The sequence below is a fragment of the Poecilia latipinna genome, unplaced genomic scaffold, assembly GCF_001443285.1.
Source record: "Poecilia latipinna isolate Pla-1442-1.1 unplaced genomic scaffold, P_latipinna-1.0 Scaffold1189, whole genome shotgun sequence".
Taxonomy (NCBI): Eukaryota; Metazoa; Chordata; class Actinopteri; order Cyprinodontiformes; family Poeciliidae; genus Poecilia; species Poecilia latipinna.
Genome location: NW_015113805.1, coordinates 168747 through 190864, shown reverse-complemented (window position 1 = coordinate 190864; position 22118 = coordinate 168747). Strand labels below are relative to the sequence as shown.

The window sequence follows — 22118 nt, the reverse complement described above, 5'->3', positions numbered from 1 at the left end:
TGGAGCACTATTCCTAGTTCTATCCAAAGCTCTTTTCAGCTCTCCAATAGAGAAAGGATATGTTAGAGATTTTTCGGTATTATCATTTTGTTATTACTTTAGTTCACATTCAGTCTGTTTAAAGTGTTCTCTTCCTTATGTGTGTATGAACTGACCTGGAGGTCAGGACCATCTGTTTCATCTTCATGTGAAACAGTTAACTCTGTGTTTCTCAGACCTTAATTCTTATCAACCAGAATACCTCCTAACTGCCTGTGAGCAGTCGTATTTTGTCTTGTTAACAGTTTGACCGAGATTTGAACCGGGCTCAGACCATAGATCAGATATCACACCTGGAGCTGGGTTGCTAGTTGTTTAGGTTAGAAGTTTTACGACCTCTGTTGTTTTTCTTGACTGCTCCCTTGACTGTTTTCTTTGACAATAAAACAGGGGCTCACGCTGAAGCAGACCAGAACGCTCTGTGAACAGCTCAGAGGAGCAGTTGACGGAGTTTTTCTCCTTTTGCAAAAGCTTGGCCATAAAATTCATATACGTTGTCTGTAGTTCTTTTATGTAGGATCAAGTAAAAGTACCTATCAAGCGCAAAACTACCGTCTGCTTGTCCCAGAATCATTACACAGAAACGTTTTGTTAGGAGCTGCACCGCCATGTCTGTGACGGGCTTCATTACCTGACTGGATCAGGTTCGGTTTTTAATTCAATTAAAAAAAAACCCAGGTTGTATTAAAGTATCTGAAGAGTCGCTGTGAATGGAAAAGAATCAGAACCAGAGAACAAACTGCCACCGTGAGCGGCGTGTTCTGGTCAGTCCCGCCGGGATTTTATGTTTTTTAATTTTTTCCCAACCAAAATCACGTTTTGTGGGGCCATTTTAGAAATATTTGCAAGGAATTTTACATCATTTTCTTCTTCATTAAATCCCATCTAAGATCTACATAAACAAGAAAAAAACATGTAAAACAATAAGCAGACAGATTGGTCACGTTTTTATTCTTTGAAGAACTTCAGCAGCTCGGCTCGTTGATGACGGACTGGAACTGTGGCGTCCAAATGTTTTGGCACAAAATGTCAAGTTGCAAATTTTAATTATAGTTGCAAAAACAATTATACATTGTGAAATAAATAAACCTACAATATCTTAACTGAATAAGCAAAGCAGTCAGACCTCTGTAGTTCTTTGTAGATTAAAAAAAACAAATCCTAATTTTTTTTTTCCATCTTTTTCTGGAAATGTTGCATTTTATGCAAAATGTTTTTTTTTTTTATTTAAAAACAGTAATTGAATTATTTGCATCTGTTAATGTATTTCTAATAATGTGTGAAGTGGATTTAAGTGGATAAATGAAAAATATGCAGAACGTGGCAATTTTTTTATCCGACTGATCATCAGAAAAGTTGATTAGAAATCGATAGTAGCAGCCCTGATGTGCTGATTGCAGATTGTTTTACTTTAAAACGGGTCAGATTGCAGTGAGTGAAGATTTCAGGCAGACGGATCCGTTTTGTTTTCTGTGCAGAATCACGGTATCGACATCGGAGACATTTCTGAGAGGAAGAAACTGAGAGAACGACTGAACTGCAAACCGTTCAAGTGGTACCTGGACAACATTTACCCCAAGCTGGACCCCTGGGACAACCTGCTGGCTTACGGCGCGGTAAGCAGCTGCTGCTCGCCTCCGGCCGGATGGAGCCGTGCGTCTTCCTCACCCTCCTCTTCCTCTGTTGGCAGCTGAAGAACCTGGACTCTGAGTTGTGCATCGACCAAGGTCCGGTCCCCGGCGACACGCCCATTTCCTACGACTGCCATTACTACGGACCGCAGGTAAGAGAAGCGGTCGGTACCGGTGGAAAGTATTCACTCCCTTACAGATTTTCTTTTTGTTGCATTTAAATTTTTCAGATCAACAAATAAATTTTAACATCAGAAAAACAGAATCTGAGTAAAAATAAACTTCAGGTTTTTATTAAATGCTATCAAAGTCTTGAGGATCTTCAAGATGTTTCTGGTAAATGTGAGGCGAGTTTTTATGTTCCTTTGGGTCAGCCGTGGTTCTGGTCCTACGGAGGCCTTTTTCCCACAGTCACTTCATGACCTTTGACCTTAACTGGTGCAGTGAGGCCTGCAGAACTTCAGATTCAGAAGTTTAAAGGGCACCTATGATGTTTTTATTTCCATTTCAGTTTCTACTCCTTCTGAAAACAACCAAAGTGCTTAAAAAACACCCAGCCACTTTTTGTAATGAAATGTTTCTTTTTGGTGACTGGAAAATGAGTCCTTTCAAAAACATCTGGAATGTAACGTCACAAATCAGCAGGGCAGTCCCCGTTGTCCAGTTCCAGCACATTTGTTCAGCTGGTTTTGCCGCCATATGCACTGTACAACGGCTGCTGGAAAAGACAAGAGTTCTGTTGTTGACTAACCATCCAGAAACCGCTTGCTGCATTCTGGTTGGCTGTCCAGGAGACGTCACTTCTGCTTTTCAAAAATATGCGGTTGTAAAACTGCTCATCTGTTTGCAGCCATTTTCACATGTGTTGAATTGGGGGGCGTGGCCAGCAGCAGCTTATTTGGATTTAAAGTGACAGAGGCCTTTAAACAGCTCAAAATAGGCAGAACTGAGCAAAGTAAAATCTCATTGTCCAAGAATGACTTTGGGCTAAATAATGTTTTTAACCCATAGACTGATCCTAACCTGATCAAGAAGCATGACACCTTTAAAATTCATCCGTAGATGGCGGCGGCCATCTTTACAGAGCGCCGCAGGGTGATGGCTACGTTCTTCTTCTGCATCTGCTGGTTGCTTTGGGATCGGAAACCGTTCAGTCGCATTTAATTAGCAGCATGAACAACAACCCAAAAAAGAAAATCGGTTTATGGTTTCACAGCAGGGTTAGTTACACTTTAATAGTTTCATTATTTTAAAACCACGTCTTATTTTTGTCTAATAAAATTAGTTTGATAATCTGAAACATTTCAGTGTGAGGAAAAACAACAGGAATGTGGGAGGAAACTGTTCTTCGTCACTGATCTCTCCGTTTCTCCCGTCTCTATTCCAGATGGCCTATTACCGGGGAACTGGTGAGATGTACATCGGCGGCATCAAGTCCCACAAGTACAACGACAACCGCTGTCTGACTGACAGGGGGGAGAAGAAAACCAAGCCGGGTCTGTTCAACTGCAAAGAGGCCATGCAGAAAGGAATGGGGTTATACTGGGACTTCACCCAGGTTGGACCTCAGAACCAGTTCAGGCTCACTGTAAACTCTTAAGCTTTCTTGTTTTTGACCCTTTTTTAAATTGTGTTCCAGGGAAAAGAGCTGAAGAACCGTCAGACGAAGCGATGCCTGGAAATGGTGAACAGGGTTCTGGTGATCCAGGAATGCACCGGCCAGCGGTGGAAGATCCAAAACGTCATTAAAGACTTTTAAACCAACCTGAGGTGCAGCCCAACGGGTCGTTAAAGCTCTATGCATAAAATGTTAAAGAAAATAATATAAGTTTTATGGATTTATTTTACTGTATATGAAATGGAATCATTTTGTAAATTAGATGAAGGGGAGATTAAATATTTATTTTGTTTTCATATCAATAATGTGAGTGTTGGTGCATATAAAAACCAACAATTGTCCATTTGCAGCCTCTGAAGCTTTTCTTCCTCGAACAGCTGGTTTTTAAAGCTGCTGTGTCCAACAGGCTGACGGTTTCAGCAGGTTTCACCTTTTAAAGGGACAAACCGTCATTTTCAGCTCTGCGAGGATCTGAGCGACGAATGAAAGACTTCTGTTACAAAATGCTGTTAAAAAGAAAAAACAACCAAATACTGTTTGGAGAAGTTAAAGGTGAAAAAGTTTGTGCTTTATTACCTGAGAAAATGTTGATGAATAAGGAATCTGGCGTGTTTGTTTCAGATAACCTTCACGACTATGAGAAATTTAATTTGGGTTTATTTTTATAAAAACTGTCCCTGCAGGAATATTTAAATGTCTGCCTCTTTTAAAGTGTTTTTTTTTTTAAATAGAAAATGTTAAAATTTAAAAATTGTAAAGTTGTTTACATGTTTCTTTGAGTTTTGGGTTTTTCTTGTGTCCCGTCTGGCGCCCAGAGGACGGCACAGTGTGGCTGCACCTGCGGTTCAAATATGTTTTAGTTCTGTGTGAAAATAAAACTTTAAAAGTGGCAGTTTATTTATTTTATTACTACAACTACAGCAAAGCTGCAGTCGTATTTCATTTTGGTTTCATAACAGGAGTAGAAAAAAAGTTTTTCACAAATTCAGTCAAACGTTTCTTTATTATAATAGTAAAATTGACATTTTGATGCGTTTAAAATGCTCTTAAGAATTATCACTTTTCAAGAAAAATAAAATTCAGAGGGTGAAAAGTCATACATTGTGAAAAAAAAACTAAAAAAATAGGAAGTTCTGATATCAATGTTGAAATATCAAAGCACATTTCATAAAGTTACAACTTAAAATTTAGAGAAATTGACCCTTTTTGTTAGAAATATGACTGAAAATCTGCAAGGTTCAGAGATTTTTTTGACTTCATAATATCAGAAAACACTGAATCAAATATTGGACAGTGGACTTTTCCCCCCCACAAATTTAAGATTTTCACATCAGAAGTTTGAGATTAATTTAACTTATTTTCCTGAAATAAATGGAAAATTCTGTTTTTAAATTCCACAAATATGACTTTTAACATCAGAAAATTTCAGTTTTTTTGTTTTCTTGACTTTTTTTTAATTAATCTCAATCTGAGGTTTTGGAAGAACTGATGAGGAGATTATTGCCAGTTAAAATGTTTTTGTTTTAAAATCAATTGATGGCGATGACAAAAGGAAGTGGGATTTCCAAAGTAAAACATTAAAACAAATGTGCATAGAGAATAGCTGCGAAACATTTTTTAGGAGTTAAAAATGCTCTACTACAAATCAATTCAAAACAGTGAATAATAAATGGAATAACATTGTTTGCAGCTTTAATTTAATGTACATGGCTATGAAAAAAATATTTATTTATTAAAAGGGGCAGGTTTCTACATGTTTTTCTTCCTGCTCCTTTTAAATTTGTGTTTAAATTTGGTTAAGTCAAGGGAATGAGCTGATGAAATGTACTTCTTCCTTCCTCCAACTATGAGTTCTTCCCAGACCTGAAAGCTAAACTTTTACCGTGGACGTTTTGAGATGTTCTAAAACTTTCCGTCATCTAGTTCAGATTTGGCCTCATTGCCCCTCACAACATGGCGGACGCGCTGACGTACCGTACAACGTAGCGGCTGCGGCGTCGTTTTCCGTAAGCTCGTGAATCTCTTGTTACCTAGCAACCAGTTTGTTTTCAGTGTGAGAGAAGAAGGTGAAGGCTGCTTCCGAGTCAGAAATGTTTCAGGTGGAGTTGCCTCGCGAACGAAAAGCCAGAGAGAGCGCGGAGCGGCGCCGGAACTATGAGGCGGAAAGGCGGGGGAGGATTTTTAACGATAAATTCAGGACTATTGGGGTGAGTTTCTGCTAGAGCCGAGGATAAAATGGCACCAGCGCTAAATATACACCGTTTTATGGCTTACTGCCCAGGGCGAGAGGGTCTAGGGGGCGCCACAAGCGCAAAAAAATCATCTTTTAACTACCAAACGAGTCTTTGATGACCTCTGGCTGATAAGGCCGAGTTCTGCTGTATCAAAGATCCTTATTTGATGCAAAATTAAAAGGAAATCTAACTTTTAAGTTGACCTTGACGGCTTTTGATCATATCTAGTTCAAGATTGTTTAACAGTTCGTGGAGAATATTTAAAGTGCACTTTGAGATATGTAAAGTGTCGTTTTATTCAAAGTAAATATTTACAGCATTGGGTACACCTTAGATTCAAATCTGGACTAGGTTATCAATAATCGCAGGAACTTTAAAAGCTTTGTTATACATCAGTGAAAACAATGGGTGTTTTTGAGGGAAGTCGAATGTGTGATGATCCACTGATCCGGTTCACAGGTGGATAAAGAAGCTTTAGATCTGCAGGTGATCGAGAAGCTGAGACGAAAAGCAGCATTAAAAAATCAAGAAGATGCTCACAGTGAGTAAATGACCTGCTTCTGCCTTTAAAGCTGCAGTATTTAACATTTATTACATATTTTTGCATATCTGTCTCACTGCATCGTGTCGGAAGTATGAGACATAACCTGAAAAAAATGAGCTCCTCTGTCTTCTCCCATGACTAACTAAAAACAACCAATCAGAACCAGGAGGAGGGTCTTAGCGATGTCAATCATGCCTGTGTGCACTGCTCCTGTGTTTCTCCGCCATTAGCAAATTCAGCAGCACGTACACAGGAATGATTGACAGCATTCCTGTGTATGCTGTCAATCATACACAGCATACACAGGATGCTGTGTATGCTGTGTATGCTGCATCCTGTGTATGCAGCATACACAGGATGCTGTGTATGCTGCATACACAGCATACACAGGATGCTGTGTATGCAGCATCCTGTGTATTGGCCGGAGGCCAATCAGAGGCCTCCGGCCTCTGATTGGTTGTTTTTGGTCGGGAGTGGTGCATTTCTTCAGACTATCTGTTCACAGAGTATCTGTCAGGTGGGGGTGATGTGGACTTAATATTTTAAAGATACTATTGATAACGTTAAAAATTGTTAAAACTTCTTATTTCTTAGGTAAATGACTTAATAACTGAACAAACATAAATATTGTTCTTGGAAAAGCTCCAGTCTTCCTCATAGTGTGGTTTATGTCACTAAACTGCAAACATTTAATCATATTTTCAAATTTACTGATATTTATTGATGCTCTGGTGGAACAAAAAGTGAAGAAAACAGCAAAAATGATCATATTGTCACTCTTATTTTTATTTGTTTATCATAAATAAATGACTTTATCATGACAACAATGAATCATAATTCTTATCATGATGAATTATTCATGATAAATAAATGCCCCCATCATCTGTCGCAGATTAAACTGTCACCACATGGTGATGGTTTTAACAATTATGTAAAGTCAGATTTACATATTGCAGCTTTAATTAGAGCATATTTATCTCAAAAATGATTCAATTATGACGGTAGCCTTTCGTAACATTTTTGTTTCTACACAGATGCTGATGTGAAGCAGTACAACCGAGCAGCGTGTCTCCTCCAGAGGCGGCAGGAGGCGGCGGACCGCTCGGCGCACCAGGCCCGAGCCGTGTTCTGGCACCAGAACCAGAACCCTGAGAGCCGCCGCGAGTTCGACCTCAACGACCCGGACGCCCTGAAGAAGACCGAGTCCCAGATGGTTCTGCCGGGCCTGCTGGGCGAGGACCCGGAGTCCGGCATCCGGCAGCAGAGGCAGCAGGAGCAGCTGAGGGACTGGCTGCTGCAGCAGCGGAACGAGCTGCAGCAGAAACGGCTGCAGAAGAAGATCGATGGTGAGCGGGCTTTAACCTGTTGGTCTCAGGTTGTCATTCACAATGACAGGGGTGTCAAACTCCAGTCCTCAAGGGCCGCTGTCCTGCAGTGTTTAGATGTGCCACAGGTAAAAAACAGTGGAATGAAATGGCTTAATTATCTCCTCCCTGTGTAGATCGGTTCTCCTGAGCCTTGCTAATGATCTAATTATTCTTTTGAGGTGTGGTGCAGCAGAGGCACATCTAAAAGTTGCAGGACAGCGGCCCTTGAGGACTGGAGTTTGACACCTCTGTCACTAGAGGACCCAAATTTGGGTCCTCTAGTGACAGACAGGTTAAGCTGCAATATTCACAAACAAAATATGTTCAAACAAGATTTGTTAAAACTGTCGCCATGTCTGGACAGTTTAATACGAGCCACATGATCTGTGAAAAGAAAGATCTCTACTGAGCTTCAGCCAATCAGAGCCAGAAGGAGGAGCTCAGTGCTGTTAATCAAACATATGTACGTGCTGCTAAATATGCTAATGATGGAGAAACAACTCACTGTTACAGGAAAACCGTTTATCTGCTGTCATTGATGGCGGTGCTAACTAGGCTAGCATTGGCTACGCTCTGCAACACAGAGGAGAGCAGGAGGAGCCACAATAGTAAAAGCACCGCAGTATTCTGCAGCAGCATCAAAATACGTTTGGCTGCAGCACTGCAACAATGTTTCACTGTTCAGGAACGGCGTTGGACTTTTCTGTGACACCAATTTGATTGACAGCGCTAAGACCCGCCTCCTGGCTCTGATTGGTTTATTTCCACAGATTATCTGTCTTATACTGATAGTGACAGATTCAACAAATATGTAATAAGATGTTATTTGTAAAAAGTTTAAAATTGTGCATTAGCGTGTTGACGGTTCTGTTCGTCCGTTAGCGCTGCTCGACGACCAGCACAGACAGGAAATGGACCGCAGAGCCATGGAGCTCCACAACCTGGAGATGGCGAAGAGAAAAGCCGACCTCATCGACGACGCAAACTACAACGCAGCAAAGGTCAGACGTCTCCCTTCATTCATGACCAAAGGTGGAAACGATTTACTGTGATTAATCAAATATTGACATAATCATCAACTCATCTAGTAATCGATTAATCGTTAACTGGAGAAATACAGACTCTAAAAAAGGCTATTTCCTGAAATAATAAGACAGTCAGAGCAGCAATTAGCCAAACCTGGACCAAAACTATAAACATTTTTGCCTTTAAGATTAAAAAACTTATTTTTCTGTTAATCTGTTCTACCTGGAACTTCTGCAGTGGCAGTTTTAGCTTTAAAAATCTAAAATTAGTCACCTTTTTATCTTTTAATGTATTCCTTATACTGTATAAAAAGGCTTAATTGGGTAAATAAAAAATGTGCAGAATGTGCCTAAAGAAGCAAAATGGATTAATCGATGAACTGATTAGTGAAATAATCATGATTCTGTCATTCAACCACTTGAGCTTATTTGTAAATTCAAAGACATTAAGAAAATGCTAACAAACAAATAATTACATTCCTTTTTAAACAAGAAAATAAATATTTTATTGCCTAAAATGTAGCAACATTCCTTTATTGAACGTTTGGTCAGAAAAACCATCAACATGTGAAAAGTTCAGGCTTTTCTGCTGGACTGAACATCGATACAACGTAGAACTGATCTGGTGATTATATTTTATCCATAATTGGATGGAAAAAGGTGCTTAATGTGAGAATTTTACAGAATTTGAACCAGGTGGAGCTAAAACTGCTGCTTGAGGATTTTTCCATCTTAAACGTGTAAAGTTTTGTTTGAAGGGTTCAGGCAGAGTTACTTCTTTATTTTCTGTTTTTCTCAACAAGCTTGTTGAGAAAACGAACCGGGAACGGGAGCAGCGTGAGGATGTGGCTCTGGGCGCCCTGAGCATCCCGGCCCTGTATCCCGGCGCCAACAGAAAGGATCCTGCAGAGACGCAGCAGCAGGTCACCCAGTTCCAGCTGCAACAGGTTCTGGAGAAGAAGGTAGGAAACGACCTGAACCCGATCCGTCCAGCTGAGGACGGATCCTTTCCAGACACGTCTCTGATCCACCGATCCGCGTTTCCACTTCTGATATCTGAGGTTTAGCACCAGATCCGATAACAATGAATTAAAACGATTCTTTGGTCTTAACGAGCCGTTTTTTGAAGAATAACATTGTTTACAGAGACTTCATGATTCACTTTGTTTTGGATATTTAAAATGTTTTCCAGTTCCAGTGTTAAATGTTCATTAGAATTTAAAGTTTATTCTTGACTATTTGTTCTTGCATTATTGTGCCATTTCCATTAGATTACTGCAAAATGGTCTCAAAACAATATAATCACTTATCACAATAACTTCTGGAACAATTTATTATTGTGACAGGCATAGAGGCAATATTATGTAAAATCAAATTTTTTTTAGCTTCATGTCAAATTTTAGTGTTTTTCCCTACTAAAAAACAAACCTGGAGTGTTGCGTTGATTCTTTAATCTCCATGGCAACCATTCAGCTGTTCAAAACGCCTCGGTGGACTTAACCCCGCCTTCGAGACGCAGCTCCTCCCCACTCAGCTCCTTCAGACTAGCCAGCAGCAATTAGCAAACAGCTGCTGAGCTCATTATAGGAGCTGCTGCTCAGAACTACGCTGGTAAAAACGTTAAAGGGTTAATAGAGGAGCCATGTTGGGATGACTTCCTGGAGGCGGAGCTTCAGAAAGAGCAGGAGCTTCTTAAAGAGACAGAGGCCCAATTTCAAGGTGTTAAATCAGAAAGTCATATTTGATATATTCAGGATTTTCTTAAGAGCTGAAGGTAACAGTTTGCTTGTGCTATGAAGTGACTCTGTGTTGCTGGAAAACACGACCTGGACCTTTAACATCGCGTGGGTGCGTCTGTGCTGCAGAGGCTGGAGAGGGAGAGGAATCAGCGGGAGGAGGAACAGGACCGGCTGCTGCTGGACTCGGCCCGCAGCGCCCTGCTGCTGGAGCGGCTGCAGGAGAAGCAGAACAAGCAGCTGAGGAAACACCTGGACAGCGTCAACGCTCAGCTGGCCCAGATTCGGCTGCAGGAGTCAGTGGCGTCCGCAGAGCCGTGACCAGCGCCTTCTCACCGCAGACTGACGTTTTCTCTCTCATCTCGTTTCCAGGAGGCCAGACCTGAAGAGGGGGCGGATCGACGACAGCTTCTTCGCCCAGTTCAACACCTGCACCAGATGACGCACGGTGACGTCACAGCGCCGCGAGACGATCAGACATTAAACTGAAATAAACTGTTTCCGATTTATTTTTACACAAGAGCACTCCACAAAATGTTTAAATCAACTTCACTGCTTTGAATTATTAAACTATTGACAAAATCAGCAACAAAAAAAAACATTTTTCCTGCTAAATTATTGAATAAACAGACGGGATCTCAACAGCAAAGATATTTATAGTTTTTAATCTGTTCTTCAACCATCAGATTGGAGAAAAGTTTTATTCTAGTCATTCAGCTTTCCAGAGTTTCTCTGATCGTTCATGGAGCAGCTCTAGAAAAGCCAGCATAGCGTCTCTGATACAAATGTTTTTAGCACAACTTGAACACAATAGTCATACACGACCGTACCAGAAAAACCCTGAATACTAACGAGGTTAAAGGAAAACTCAGCAGCAGTGGTTGGCAGCTTCATAAACCAAAATGAGCTTCTTCTGCTTGGACAACATTAAAGATGCTGCATTTCACACCCGCTACGAAGTCGATGGTTTGCTTTTTTATTTTTTAACAAAAGTGTTTCCTGCCACTTTTGCCTGTTTTCCCTGTCCATGCTCAATTTCATTAAAATTTTTATTTAGTTTTTAAACTTTTACTTTACCAATATAAAACCCGCTGAGATTTAAAAAACTATTTTTAAGGGAGAAACAGATATGACACAAAATGGTTAAATGATTCATTTTTGAAACCCACTTTTGGCTACAGACATTTATAATCATTAATTATTGCTTCATTTGTTTATTTTTGATATTTAATCTGTTTTTTCAGTTCCAGTGTTAAATGTTTTTATTACATTTGAGAGGATGTACTACTAATGTCGGTCCGAGGAGCAGATAATCAATAGTTTCACATTTTCTACTGAAAATAATCAGTGTTTCCCTTGAAGCAGCAGCTGTTTGGGTTTATTTCTGAACGTGTTGAGGATCATCTGTTCCAGTTGCACCGCTGGAAAAAATTCATCATGACAGAAAAACTTTCTAGTTGGTCTTCAGAACTTGGTTTTTAGCCACGAACTTGGTCCATTTCCTCTGCCACAGAACCAGCGCCTCTTCCTGCTGCTTCGGCGTCAAAGCGCTGAACCTGAAACAGAGACAGGAAAGTTCAGACCGCGACCCGCAGGCCCAGTGGGAACCGTCCGGGCGCAGCGCCACCTGATGGAGTTTATGGCCAGCTGCTTCAGGGAGCCGACGTGGGATTTCACACCGCCGAAACCCACGAACGCCTCGTAGAAGTCGGAGGAGAGCGGGGAGGAGCCGAACATGGCCGGGTCGTCGGAGCTGATGACCAGCGGGTGATCCTCCATCATCAGAGCGGTGGCGGGGTGATTCCGCAGATCCTTCACCAGCTTCAGCACCTGGAGGGGTCAGAGGTCACGGGGTCACGGCATCAACAGAAGCGACAGTAATTCAATTCACTGGGCATGAAATGCATTAATAAAAATAAAAATAATGCTGCTCTGTCTGGAAACCCCTTTCTTTATCTGATGACAAAGATACTAAATCCACCTGAAAAGAAAAGATTATAGATCAATAACCTTCTAATACTATTCCTGTTATTTCAGAAACAAATGTAATTAATTTAAATAATTCAATTTTAAGAGAACTTAATATAGACTCATTACATGCAGAGATTTTAAGTATGATTTGAGTAATTTGTTAGTATGACATTTAAAGGGTCTGATGTTTTAATTGTCTCTCAAACTGAATTTTGGATTTTATCTAATCCTTGAGCATCAAATGCAATAATTCTGTGTTATAAAGATGGATTATAGGCCTAAATGAATCTGAAATGATGTAAAGAGATGCATTGTGGGAGATGTTCAGCAGCAGTACCTGGTTGGAGATGGGGCACACCTCCACAGCCACACGCCTCTTCCTGGACAGATCTTTGGCCACCGGGTGGCGCTGCAGCGCAAACCCGTGGCCGATGCGCGACGTGTTGAGCAGCAGAGCGTCCAGCAGGTTCTGATCCACTTCAGTTCCCTCAAAGTCTGCTCACAGCACAACATCATTTCAGTTCCTTCTGCTCTGAATGACAGATTTACGTTAATCTGGACCTGGAGGAACTCTGAATTATTTATGCAGAATCTCATTTTATTCCTTCACGACGACATTTGAGCCAAACTAAGTTACAAAGTCAGTTACATGGAATATTATTCCAATTATTTTAATGGCTGCATTTCTTTTTAAATGAAATCAACCTTTGTTTTAAAAAACATCAGGTTTTATTTTCCACTTCTTTTTTAACAGCTCAGGTTTAGATTAACATGCATGAAAAATAATATCTGCAGGTCAGATTAATTACTGCTTATTCAGCATAAATGAAGTCATCAACCAATCAGCTTCTTAAAGGAGCTTCTCATTTCAGCCACACTTAAGACGCTAATAACTATTACTATTGGATAAGAGTGAATAATAAAAGCAGTTTTCAGCACTTAAAGAAAAAAAAAAAGCTCCAAACCAACTGAACATGTAATCAGCTCTTTATAAATCATAAAATGACTCATTATTCTACATTTTTAAGAAGGCTGAGCTCAGTCAGCAAGCTGAATATTTAGTTATCAAACTAAACCTTCATTTCAAGGCTAAATATAACTAGATATTTGGCTCTACAAACTAAAACAGCTGAGCCAATTATTTAGTTGACCAGAAAATTATTTAGCTTTAAATTAAATATTTAGCAAGTGGGTCAGTGAATTATAAACCAACAGCTACATGTTCTAACTGAACCTGTAGCTAAATATGTAGCTTAACAACTAAGTATTTATGTTGAAACTGACATTTAAAAGTGAATGAACAATAATGGTGAAAATTGAACCCCATTTGTTTTACCCTCTGAAAACAAAATAACCAAAAGTATTGCTGTTAATTTGTGTAACAAACTTTATGCCCATAACTGCTTATTTACTCAGATTTTTTTAAATCCATTATTATTTGTTTGATGATTGGAAATTTTTAGCGTGAGAAAACAAAAGAAGAAGAAGAAGAATCTGTAAGTGTGGAAATACTTTTTGCTCCTCTGTAGTTGTGACAACAATTTGCTCGGCTGAGCAACTGAACTTATAAAATAAACCAACATTTATAATCTGGGTTAAATGAGGCGCGGTCTAGGTTGTCTGACCGGGACTCACTCGTCTCTCCGGCGTGGAAGAAGTACGGCAGCGTGGCGCCTTTCTCAGCAGGCAGCGCCAGGGCGTCCCTGAAGTACCACAGCGTCTTGCCTTGGTCCTCCCGGCCCACCTGGACACGCAGACGTTATAGAACCAGAACCAGCAGCTCTACACTCAGCGGCTCCTGTTGGACCTCACCAGGTCAAAACCGGCCAGGAAGTCAGGAAAGTCCTTCTGCAGCTGCATCGCCTTCTTCACAGCTTCAGTTACCACCGACAGTTTAGCGTGCCTAAAGAGCGAAACGATCAGCGACAGCAGCAAACGACTCCACCAACAGTCTGACCTCTGACCCTTCAGACAATGCTACAGAAAATGGAAAATAACATATTCAATAATTGTTACATTTATTTAGCATAAATGCCAACCTCATACCATCTGAATTTAGCCATGGGTGGAAACATTTATTATGAGGTAATAAGTAATTCTACCAAAAACTGAATGATAAAAGTCTTCAGTCTGCTGCTTCGTCTCTACCAGCATTTTTCTATTTATGTTTTAATTTTATTTGTTTTTTCTGTTGTTTTGTTTATGTATTTTGGATGTTTAAAATGTCTTCCAGTTCCAGTGTTAAATGTTCATTAGAATTTAAAGTTTATTGATCTTTATAATTACCCTTATATTACAGGAAAACAACAATATTATCGTTTATCACAATAACTTCTAGAACAGTTTATCGTGCAGCAACATTTGTTACCTACAGCCCTGTGTGCTGGACAACTTTGAAGACTTGCCATGAAAAGTGCCAGGTTCTGGACATGACGGGTCGAATCTGATCGGTTCAGACTCACCTGTGATTTGTGAAGATGATTCTGGCTCCGTAGAAGTCCGGGTGAGTGGAGATGAACTCCTTGGTGAGGTCCTGGTAGGTCTGCAGGGTCCAGGCCTGGTCGTGGGTGCAGCCATCCAGCTCGTACACCTGCAGGTGAAATACCTGGTTAACACCTGGCTAACACCTGGCTAACACCAGGCTAACACCAGGCTAACACCAGGCTAACACCATGACTAACACCTGGCTAACACCAGGCTAACACCTGGCTAACACCTGGCTAACACCTGGCTAACACCTCGTTGACACCTCGTTGACACCTGGCTAACACCTGGCTAACACCTGGCTAACACCTGGCTAACACCTGGCTAACACCTCGTTGACACCTCGTTAACACCTCGTTAACACCTCGTTAACACCTGGCTAACACCTGGCTAACACCAGGCTAACACCAGGCTAACACCTGGCTAACACCTCGTTGACACCTCGTTAACACCTGGCTAACACCTGGCTAACACCTGGTTAACACCTGGCTAACACCAGGCTAACACCTCGTTGACACCTGGTTAACACCTGGCTAACACCTGGTGGGGTGAGTCGCTGTCATGGCGGTCCGGTCCGAACCTGAGGGAGGAGCGCGCGCAGCTCCAGGTACATGACATTGTCTGCGTAGAATTGGTTCAGGGCCTCCATGTAGTAATCCCTGAAGACGGGGGCAAAGGTCACCAGCCCCCACAAGGCCCCGAAGGCCGCCTCGAAGCGGTTCCAGACCACATCCTGGCTGGGGTACTCCGTCTCCGGGTCCCGGTCCGTAAACAGCGTCAGGTTACCTCTGATGCTGAGGAAGAGAACAATGAAGAGGAGGATGATGAAGAGAAAGACAATGAAGAGGAGGATGATGAAGAACGAAGGTCCAACTGGCCCCTGGTACCATCTGGTTTGCAGCTGGAATAACTAGAATATTACTGAATATTAACTAATCCACTAGTTAAAGGATTTAATGTTTATGTGGCTCCAGAATACAGTTTTATGACAAAAACAACAATTTGAGAGAATTTTACTTGGACTGGACCACTATCCTGTTTAAAAATGCCTTAAATGAATATTAATAAAAAACACAGTTTGCATAGGAAACTGATTCCCTCTCTGTTCTTTTGCTTGTTTCATAATTGATGACTGTACAAAGTTTCTATGAAGTAAAGAAATGCTGAAGTATGCAAATAAACCTGAAAATAAATGGTAAATGGTTTTTAAATTAAAGTAAAATTTCATTGTCAAAACAGAAATCCCAAAGCCAATAAAAAAGAAAAACTGAACTAAAAATATTCCACATTGTTTCTTTCTCAGAAATGATCAACAATCAGATATAACAATAAAAATTATAAAACTGATTAAATGTGTAAACGTCCTTAAAATGAAGTTATCCTTTTATTGGAGCAGCACAAACTTAACTGTGAAGTTTTAGCACATTTATCCAACTGAAAAATAAAAAAATATTGTTTCTAACCCAGTAGGTGGCGCCAAACTGACAACTCCCAAAGATTTCTGAAGGACAAACATAAGTGAAGCATTTTATAGGTCTAGAAACCTTTAATTAGTGATCCTGACTTCCTGCTTCCCTGGGACTCAAACGCATTTGCATCCAAATTCTCTTACCAACTCCTTATAATGGGAAAGACAAGAGAACATGCTGTTCAAGTCAGAAAATGTTTGTTAAGCTTCATAAGTAGTTAAATATGCAGTCATCAGAGCATTGATGAAACAGCTTCAACCTCCACCATGTGGAGGGAAAGAGAGACGCCTGGTGGTGGGAGTCGGTACTACCAGTCAGTTTCTATCAAACATGCAGCTCAGATTGAGCGTCAGGCAGATTCTTCTTACATTGAGACTTCTGCAACGCTTGTTGGGTGAAAAACATACTCTGTTAAAGCATGGTGGAGGACATGAGGTGCTGCGGGTCCCTTTTGCTTCTAGAAACCTTGTTTAGAAAACCTGTTTTCAATATCAGAACAATAAAAATCCAGTGTAATCTGGCAGCAATACTGATCAAACAGCAATGGTTCGACAGACTCAAAAACAAAGAAACACTCATTTCTAAAAATTAACTTCTGCAAAAAATCTGCATAGAAGAGAATATGCAACAACAAATAAAAGACTTCAACAAATATTTTCCATAGGTGCCAATAATTTTGCCACTCCTGTCTAGTTGCATTGTTTATTACTTATGTCTAACCTCCAAACTTTTGTGTAACTGAAGATTTTAGGCCATTTTTATTGGAAAATGTCTGAAGCAAAAAAAATATAAATAATTTATTAGTTTTCCATCTTTAGTGTGAAACTTGTTGGAAGTGGGGAGTCACCTGTTGTCCAGCTTGGTTGCGTTGCCCATCTTGGCGCGCAGACTCTCCAGCAGGACCCAGGGGGAGCAGCGCTCCACAGGTTTGGGCCCCTGTGATGCGAAGACGAAGCGGACGGATGCGCTGTCGGTGAAGCACATGTAGCAGTTCGGGCGATACGTCGCGTTCTTCACCAGCCACTCCACGTCCACCATGGCGAAGTCATGGACGTGAAGGACGGCGCCTGCCAGGTGGGATTAACCATTAAAAACCAAAGAAACAGATTTGTTCATGTTATTTTTATATGCACACATTGTTATGTTTAAAAATGTATCTATGTGGGTTGATTGTTGGGTGGATTATACAAGATTGTTTTCTACACATTTTTTCTCAGTCAAATTTTTCATTTATGTTCATTTTAAACTGTAAGTGAATTAAATAAAACACAGAAAAAGTTTGTTTCTGTTTAGTCGTTAGTTAGTGGAAGTAACAATATTAATCTAAGTGTTGTTAGGATTGTTCCTCTGGAGGATCAAACTAACCACCTTTCCTCACTTTCTTCTCCTACTACTCTCCAATTTGCATTATTTGCTGCTATTTCAACTGTTAACTTCATGTTTTCTCTCGGGTCGGTTCTGATTGGCTGAGATCATGCCATCTTAATCGGCTGCCAGTATCTTGCTGCTTTACCATAGAAAGTTCTCCTGGTTCAGTTCTTCTGATTTTCTCTGCTCCGTCTTCTCTAACCGGTCGTGGCTCATGGTGAAGGGAATGAAAAGTTTTGAACTCATGGGACTCCCAACTTTCAATGGTCATGAGACCTTGAAACGTTTGGATGTTTCGACCAATAGCATCCTTACCTTCGCTTGGCTCCACAGCTGGAGTTATTATTTTTTTTCTCTATCCAAACTTAAACTCCCTTCTGAGTTTTAGTATCAAATTAACTTTTACTGAAGCACACAAACATCCTGTTCAGGTCAAAGTGGCCAGGAACACTACAATGACCCATTTCCTGACTAAAACTGCACAAACAACATAATTATTCTCCCACTGGTGCTGAGCCAGGTTCTGGTTCTGGTTCTGCTGAAGGTTTATTCCTGTTAAAGGGGAGTTTTTCCTCTCCACTGCCTCCACATGCATGCCTGGCTTGAGGGATTCCTTCAAGTAAACGACTCGATGCTCTGCTGGGTTTCCTTAGACCAGGGGAGCCCAAAGTGGGTCCTGGAGAGCCGGCATCCTGCATGTTTCAGTTCTCTCACTGGTTTAGCACACCTGCATCAAATGATGGCTCGTTATAAGGCCTAAGGAGAACATTGACTTGCTGAGGAGGTTGTTACTACCACTAGGGAGAGAACTAAAACATGCAGGATGCCGGCCCTCGAGGACCGACTTTGGGCCCCCCTGCCTTAGACGGAAACTTTTTAAATTAATTTGAATAATAAACTGAACTAATTTCTATCTAGGATAAATGATTGGATTAAAATTACTTTTTTGTAAAGAAAAAAAAAGATGTCTTGAGATGACATCTGTTGTGCTGTTGGCTCATTGTTGTCATAGCAACTCCATAGCAACTGCTTACCAAGATGGCTGTCAGTTACAATGCTGTGAGTGTGACATCACAGGAGAACTGAACTTAATGCACTGATTGATAATCCACATCCAGTCAACTGGAACGGATGTGACTGAACTGAAATGAGCTTTTTTTTTGTAAAGTGAATCGAGACGACGTTTGTTGTGAAATGTTGCTATAAAAATAAACTTTTTAGGCTCGACTGCAACCAGTTTACATGCAAACCTAACCCACCGTATAACATTAGGAACAATAATCAAATGAGCAAATATCTCATTTGATTATTGTAGTTCTGCAGGTCTGCTGGTGCACATAAACCTTTTGTCTTTGGGAGCATAAAATCTAAGAACTGAGATTATTTTCTGAAACCAGATATGTACAACACTGAAAAAAATCAGTAAGTCATGCTGAACTTGTTCTGCTTTTTACCTTTTGGCATCTCCTGCAGCAGCCCAAAGAGGGGACTCGCCTGGATGAGGCGCCGGGCCTTGAAGAAGTGCATGGAGGGAGGGAAGTCTTTCCTGGACATCTCGTCCTGCTTCAGTTTGGCCAGCAGAGCGTCCAGCCGCTGCTCAGCGTCCGTCAGCACCATCCTGCCGCCTATCTGCATGGACGCCTCCAGGTCTATGAGCTCCTTCCGCAGCCTGGGGTCTGGGCCGCACCGCACCCCGGCCAGGCAGCACAGAAACAGGCAGGCCGCCGCCACCAGGGGGCGCTGCAGCCGGACTGCCATCCTCCGACAACTGGAGAGAAAAAATTACCAGACAGAAAGTCAAAACTGACACAGTTTAGATGCATGAATTAATTTTTCTATAAGTGTTTCAACAAATTATAAAATAAACAGTGGTTCTGATTTTCTGCATCTAGAACCAGAACCAAACATGGAGAAGCAGCATTCAGTTTCTATGTGCATAGATCTGGAACAAATTATCAGAAAACTGAAAATCAGCTGAAACACTGAGTTTTTTTAAAATCACGGTTAAAACCCACCGGGTTGGAGCTGCTTTTGAGTCATAATATATGAAACACTGGCCAACGTATTTAATGTGTGCTGATGATTTTGACGTAATGTTTGTCACTGCATGATGTTTTTATGATGTGAAGCATTTTGACCTGCCTTACTGCTGAGATGTAATATACAAATAAACTTGACTGATTCATTTAAATTGCTTTATGTGGAAAACAAATGCTCTACACATTGTATGCCAAATAGAAATACAATAATTTCTGTATTTATTGAAGCACATTTAGCTTTAACCCACCAGACTGAGCAGAGCTAACTTACAGGTAAAGTCTGCAGGTGTAGCTCCAAACATTTTTACCCATCAGCCCCCTTGTGGTAAATTAGTCTATTTAATGTCTATTTTAGTTTCAGTTAACTTTTTCAATCGGCAGGTAAGAGCAAAATAAGTAATATGTAACAAGTTTTTCTAAGTGAGACACTGCTTTTATCTGGAGAAAACAAGATAAATGTGTTGCACAAATGAAACATTTTGTTATGCAAATGTTTCACTGTTACATTGACAAAAACATTTCTATTCTAGGATTTCATTAAAAAGTTACATTTATCTCAGTAATTTGTTCACTGTACTTCATGACCTATTTTTAACCTTTTCCTTTCACTGAACTTTCCTTATACAGCACTCTGAACAGCCATCTTCTTTAACAGTCATTGGTTAAATCTAATATTCTGATCATTTTGTTTTCATTGTCAGGGAGCCACAAAAGTAATCAATAATTAAAATAAGTTGTTATTGTTATTAATATTATAATTACTGTTGATATTAATATTAATGATATTTATATAACCCGTATTAATAATAATAATAATAATAATAATAATAATAATACTTTTTCCGAAGGTCGGGTCACATAAGTGGGTTTTATTTATCTGGACTGAGGATAAAAATGTCTCTGTATAAAAGTAACGGCAGCAGAAACAAACAGAACCGCTGCTTGTGTGTGTAGAACTGAAAATAGTCGCTTTGCAGAGGAGCAGTTAAACCTTCCTCACATGTAGGAAACAGCCAGCTTAAAAGCAGAATGAGCCGATAATTAACAAATTCAGAAGCTGGGAAGCTGATAATAAAGGTGCAGGAAGACGTCGCTGTTTGGAGACACAAAGGGGATAAATGTGACATTACCTGGCTGAGCTGTTAACGGCTTGGTTCGGGCAGCAGGTGGAGGAACAAGGCTCCGCAGGGTAGTTTCGCTCCGGCTGTGGGTCACTTCGGCAGTAAAGAGGACTTACTCACGGACACGGCGACGGACAGAGCTGTTTTCACCACTTTCTGACGAGCTGTCACAGATAAACTCGCTGCTAAACCGAGAGTGGGCTGAACCATGCCCTGAGCACTGACTTGCAGGCACAAAGCCCCGCCTCCTATGCTGTGATTGGCTGAAATAGGACGTTCCTCGTTATTTTATTGGTTCATCTGATGTAAAAAGACAACGGCGAGAGGAGGAAAAGGAAATCCTTTTTTCAAATTATTTTTGTTTTGGTGGGTTTTATTTATCTTCTTAGGTTTTAAAATAAATAAAACTGAAAAACGTTTTACATAAAGAGGATAGAAACTTTTTTTAGCACCTGAATGTATTAATTGTGTTTTGTTCGCCCTTTTAAACTGGTTAATTTCTAGGTGGGATGAAGTTTTAACAGGGTGCTGTTGCCTTTTTGATCCAAACATTTTTACCCACCAAGACCCCCTAATATGACCCGATCTTCTGAAAAAAAAAAGGAATATTTATAATTATTAATAAATAGGATTTTTTTAAAGAACCAACAGTTTATTTCTGTCCTTAGGTTTTAGAATATAAACCAATGTTTTTCAAAAAGAGGATGGAGACATTTTCTTCTGTGAAAATTAAGTAAAAACAAAAATATATCAGTTTCCAACTTTATTTTTAGCAAATACAAAACCTGTATTTCTAATCAGGGCTGTGATATAATTGGTTATATTGCTTGAGTAGCTCAGGAGTGTCTGAGTAACATTATCTTGAAGTATCACTGTACTAAAGAATCAACTTAGTAAAAAAACAGTTATAATAGAAACGTTTCAGAATTTTAATGAACAAAATGTCTTAGTTCTATATATTTTGATTATGACATTTTTTATTGTATTTTACAAAGGTTTTCACACATCTTCTCTGTTTTCTGTTACAGTCTTGTACAATATATTATTATTATTATTGTTATTAATAATAATCTTGTTTTTTGATCAAATAAAAAAACTTTCTTTTAACTTTTGGGTTTTTGTAACCTTTTCATCCGTTTCTGCTGACACTTTTTTCAGGACAATAAAGGCTGTTTATATTTCTATTTCTCTTCATTTTTTGCCGTGTAACAACTGAACATTTCAATGTGTTTTAAGACTTTTTGTGGGTCACCTGCAGGTCTACCTGGACATGGATGTCCACCTGCCTGACAGGCTGGGGACAGACAAAGCATGTAGAGCAATCAGCTGGAAAAAGTTACTAAGTTTGAAGCTAAATAGAAAATATTTAGCTTTAAACAAAAAATATTTAGCCTGATAAGCAAATTTTCAATTCAAAACTAAATATTTACCTTGCTAACCAAATATATAGCTTCATAATTAACTATTTGGTT

General features: G+C 40.1%; 3 protein-coding genes and 1 long non-coding RNA gene across 4 annotated transcripts in view; 3 read left to right on the top strand and 1 right to left on the bottom strand.

The window, feature by feature from the left end:
- The window catches only part of LOC106960505 (probable polypeptide N-acetylgalactosaminyltransferase 8), a gene marked incomplete at its 5' end in the record, with an annotated part of 9903 nt that extends 6099 nt beyond the window's left edge, over positions 1–3804 (top strand). The window contains 4 exons of the mRNA XM_015053636.1: positions 1518–1655; positions 1730–1822; positions 3058–3228; positions 3310–3804. Of these exons, the coding sequence (XP_014909122.1) occupies positions 1518–1655; positions 1730–1822; positions 3058–3228; positions 3310–3429 (522 nt within the window). The remainder of the gene's footprint in view (positions 1–1517; positions 1656–1729; positions 1823–3057; positions 3229–3309) is intronic.
- A 1511-nt stretch (positions 3805–5315) lies between these two features.
- ribc2 (RIB43A domain with coiled-coils 2) lies at positions 5316–10707 on the top strand. Its single transcript, XM_015053647.1, has 7 exons — positions 5316–5495; positions 5982–6063; positions 7101–7412; positions 8316–8434; positions 9262–9420; positions 10324–10490; positions 10567–10707. The coding sequence occupies exons 1-7, from the start codon at positions 5379–5381 to the stop codon at positions 10634–10636; spliced, it is 1026 nt and encodes a 341-aa protein (XP_014909133.1). The 5' UTR covers positions 5316–5378; the 3' UTR covers positions 10637–10707.
- Positions 10708–11547: 840 nt separating this feature from the next.
- ada2a (adenosine deaminase 2a) lies at positions 11548–20865 on the bottom strand. The gene is made up of 10 exons (XM_015053646.1): positions 20656–20865; positions 18941–19254; positions 16966–17185; positions 15230–15443; positions 14628–14755; positions 13978–14068; positions 13801–13909; positions 12503–12660; positions 11822–12024; positions 11548–11750 (listed from the first exon to the last, which is right to left on the bottom strand). The coding sequence occupies exons 2-10, from the start codon at positions 19242–19244 to the stop codon at positions 11648–11650; spliced, it is 1530 nt and encodes a 509-aa protein (XP_014909132.1). The 5' UTR covers positions 19245–19254; positions 20656–20865; the 3' UTR covers positions 11548–11647.
- On the top strand, positions 12667–13363 carry LOC106960515 (uncharacterized). Its single transcript, XR_001427580.1, has 3 exons — positions 12667–12891; positions 12925–13077; positions 13111–13363. It is a non-coding gene; the product is annotated as an uncharacterized LOC106960515 (long non-coding RNA).
- Positions 20866–22118: the final 1253 nt, after the last annotated feature.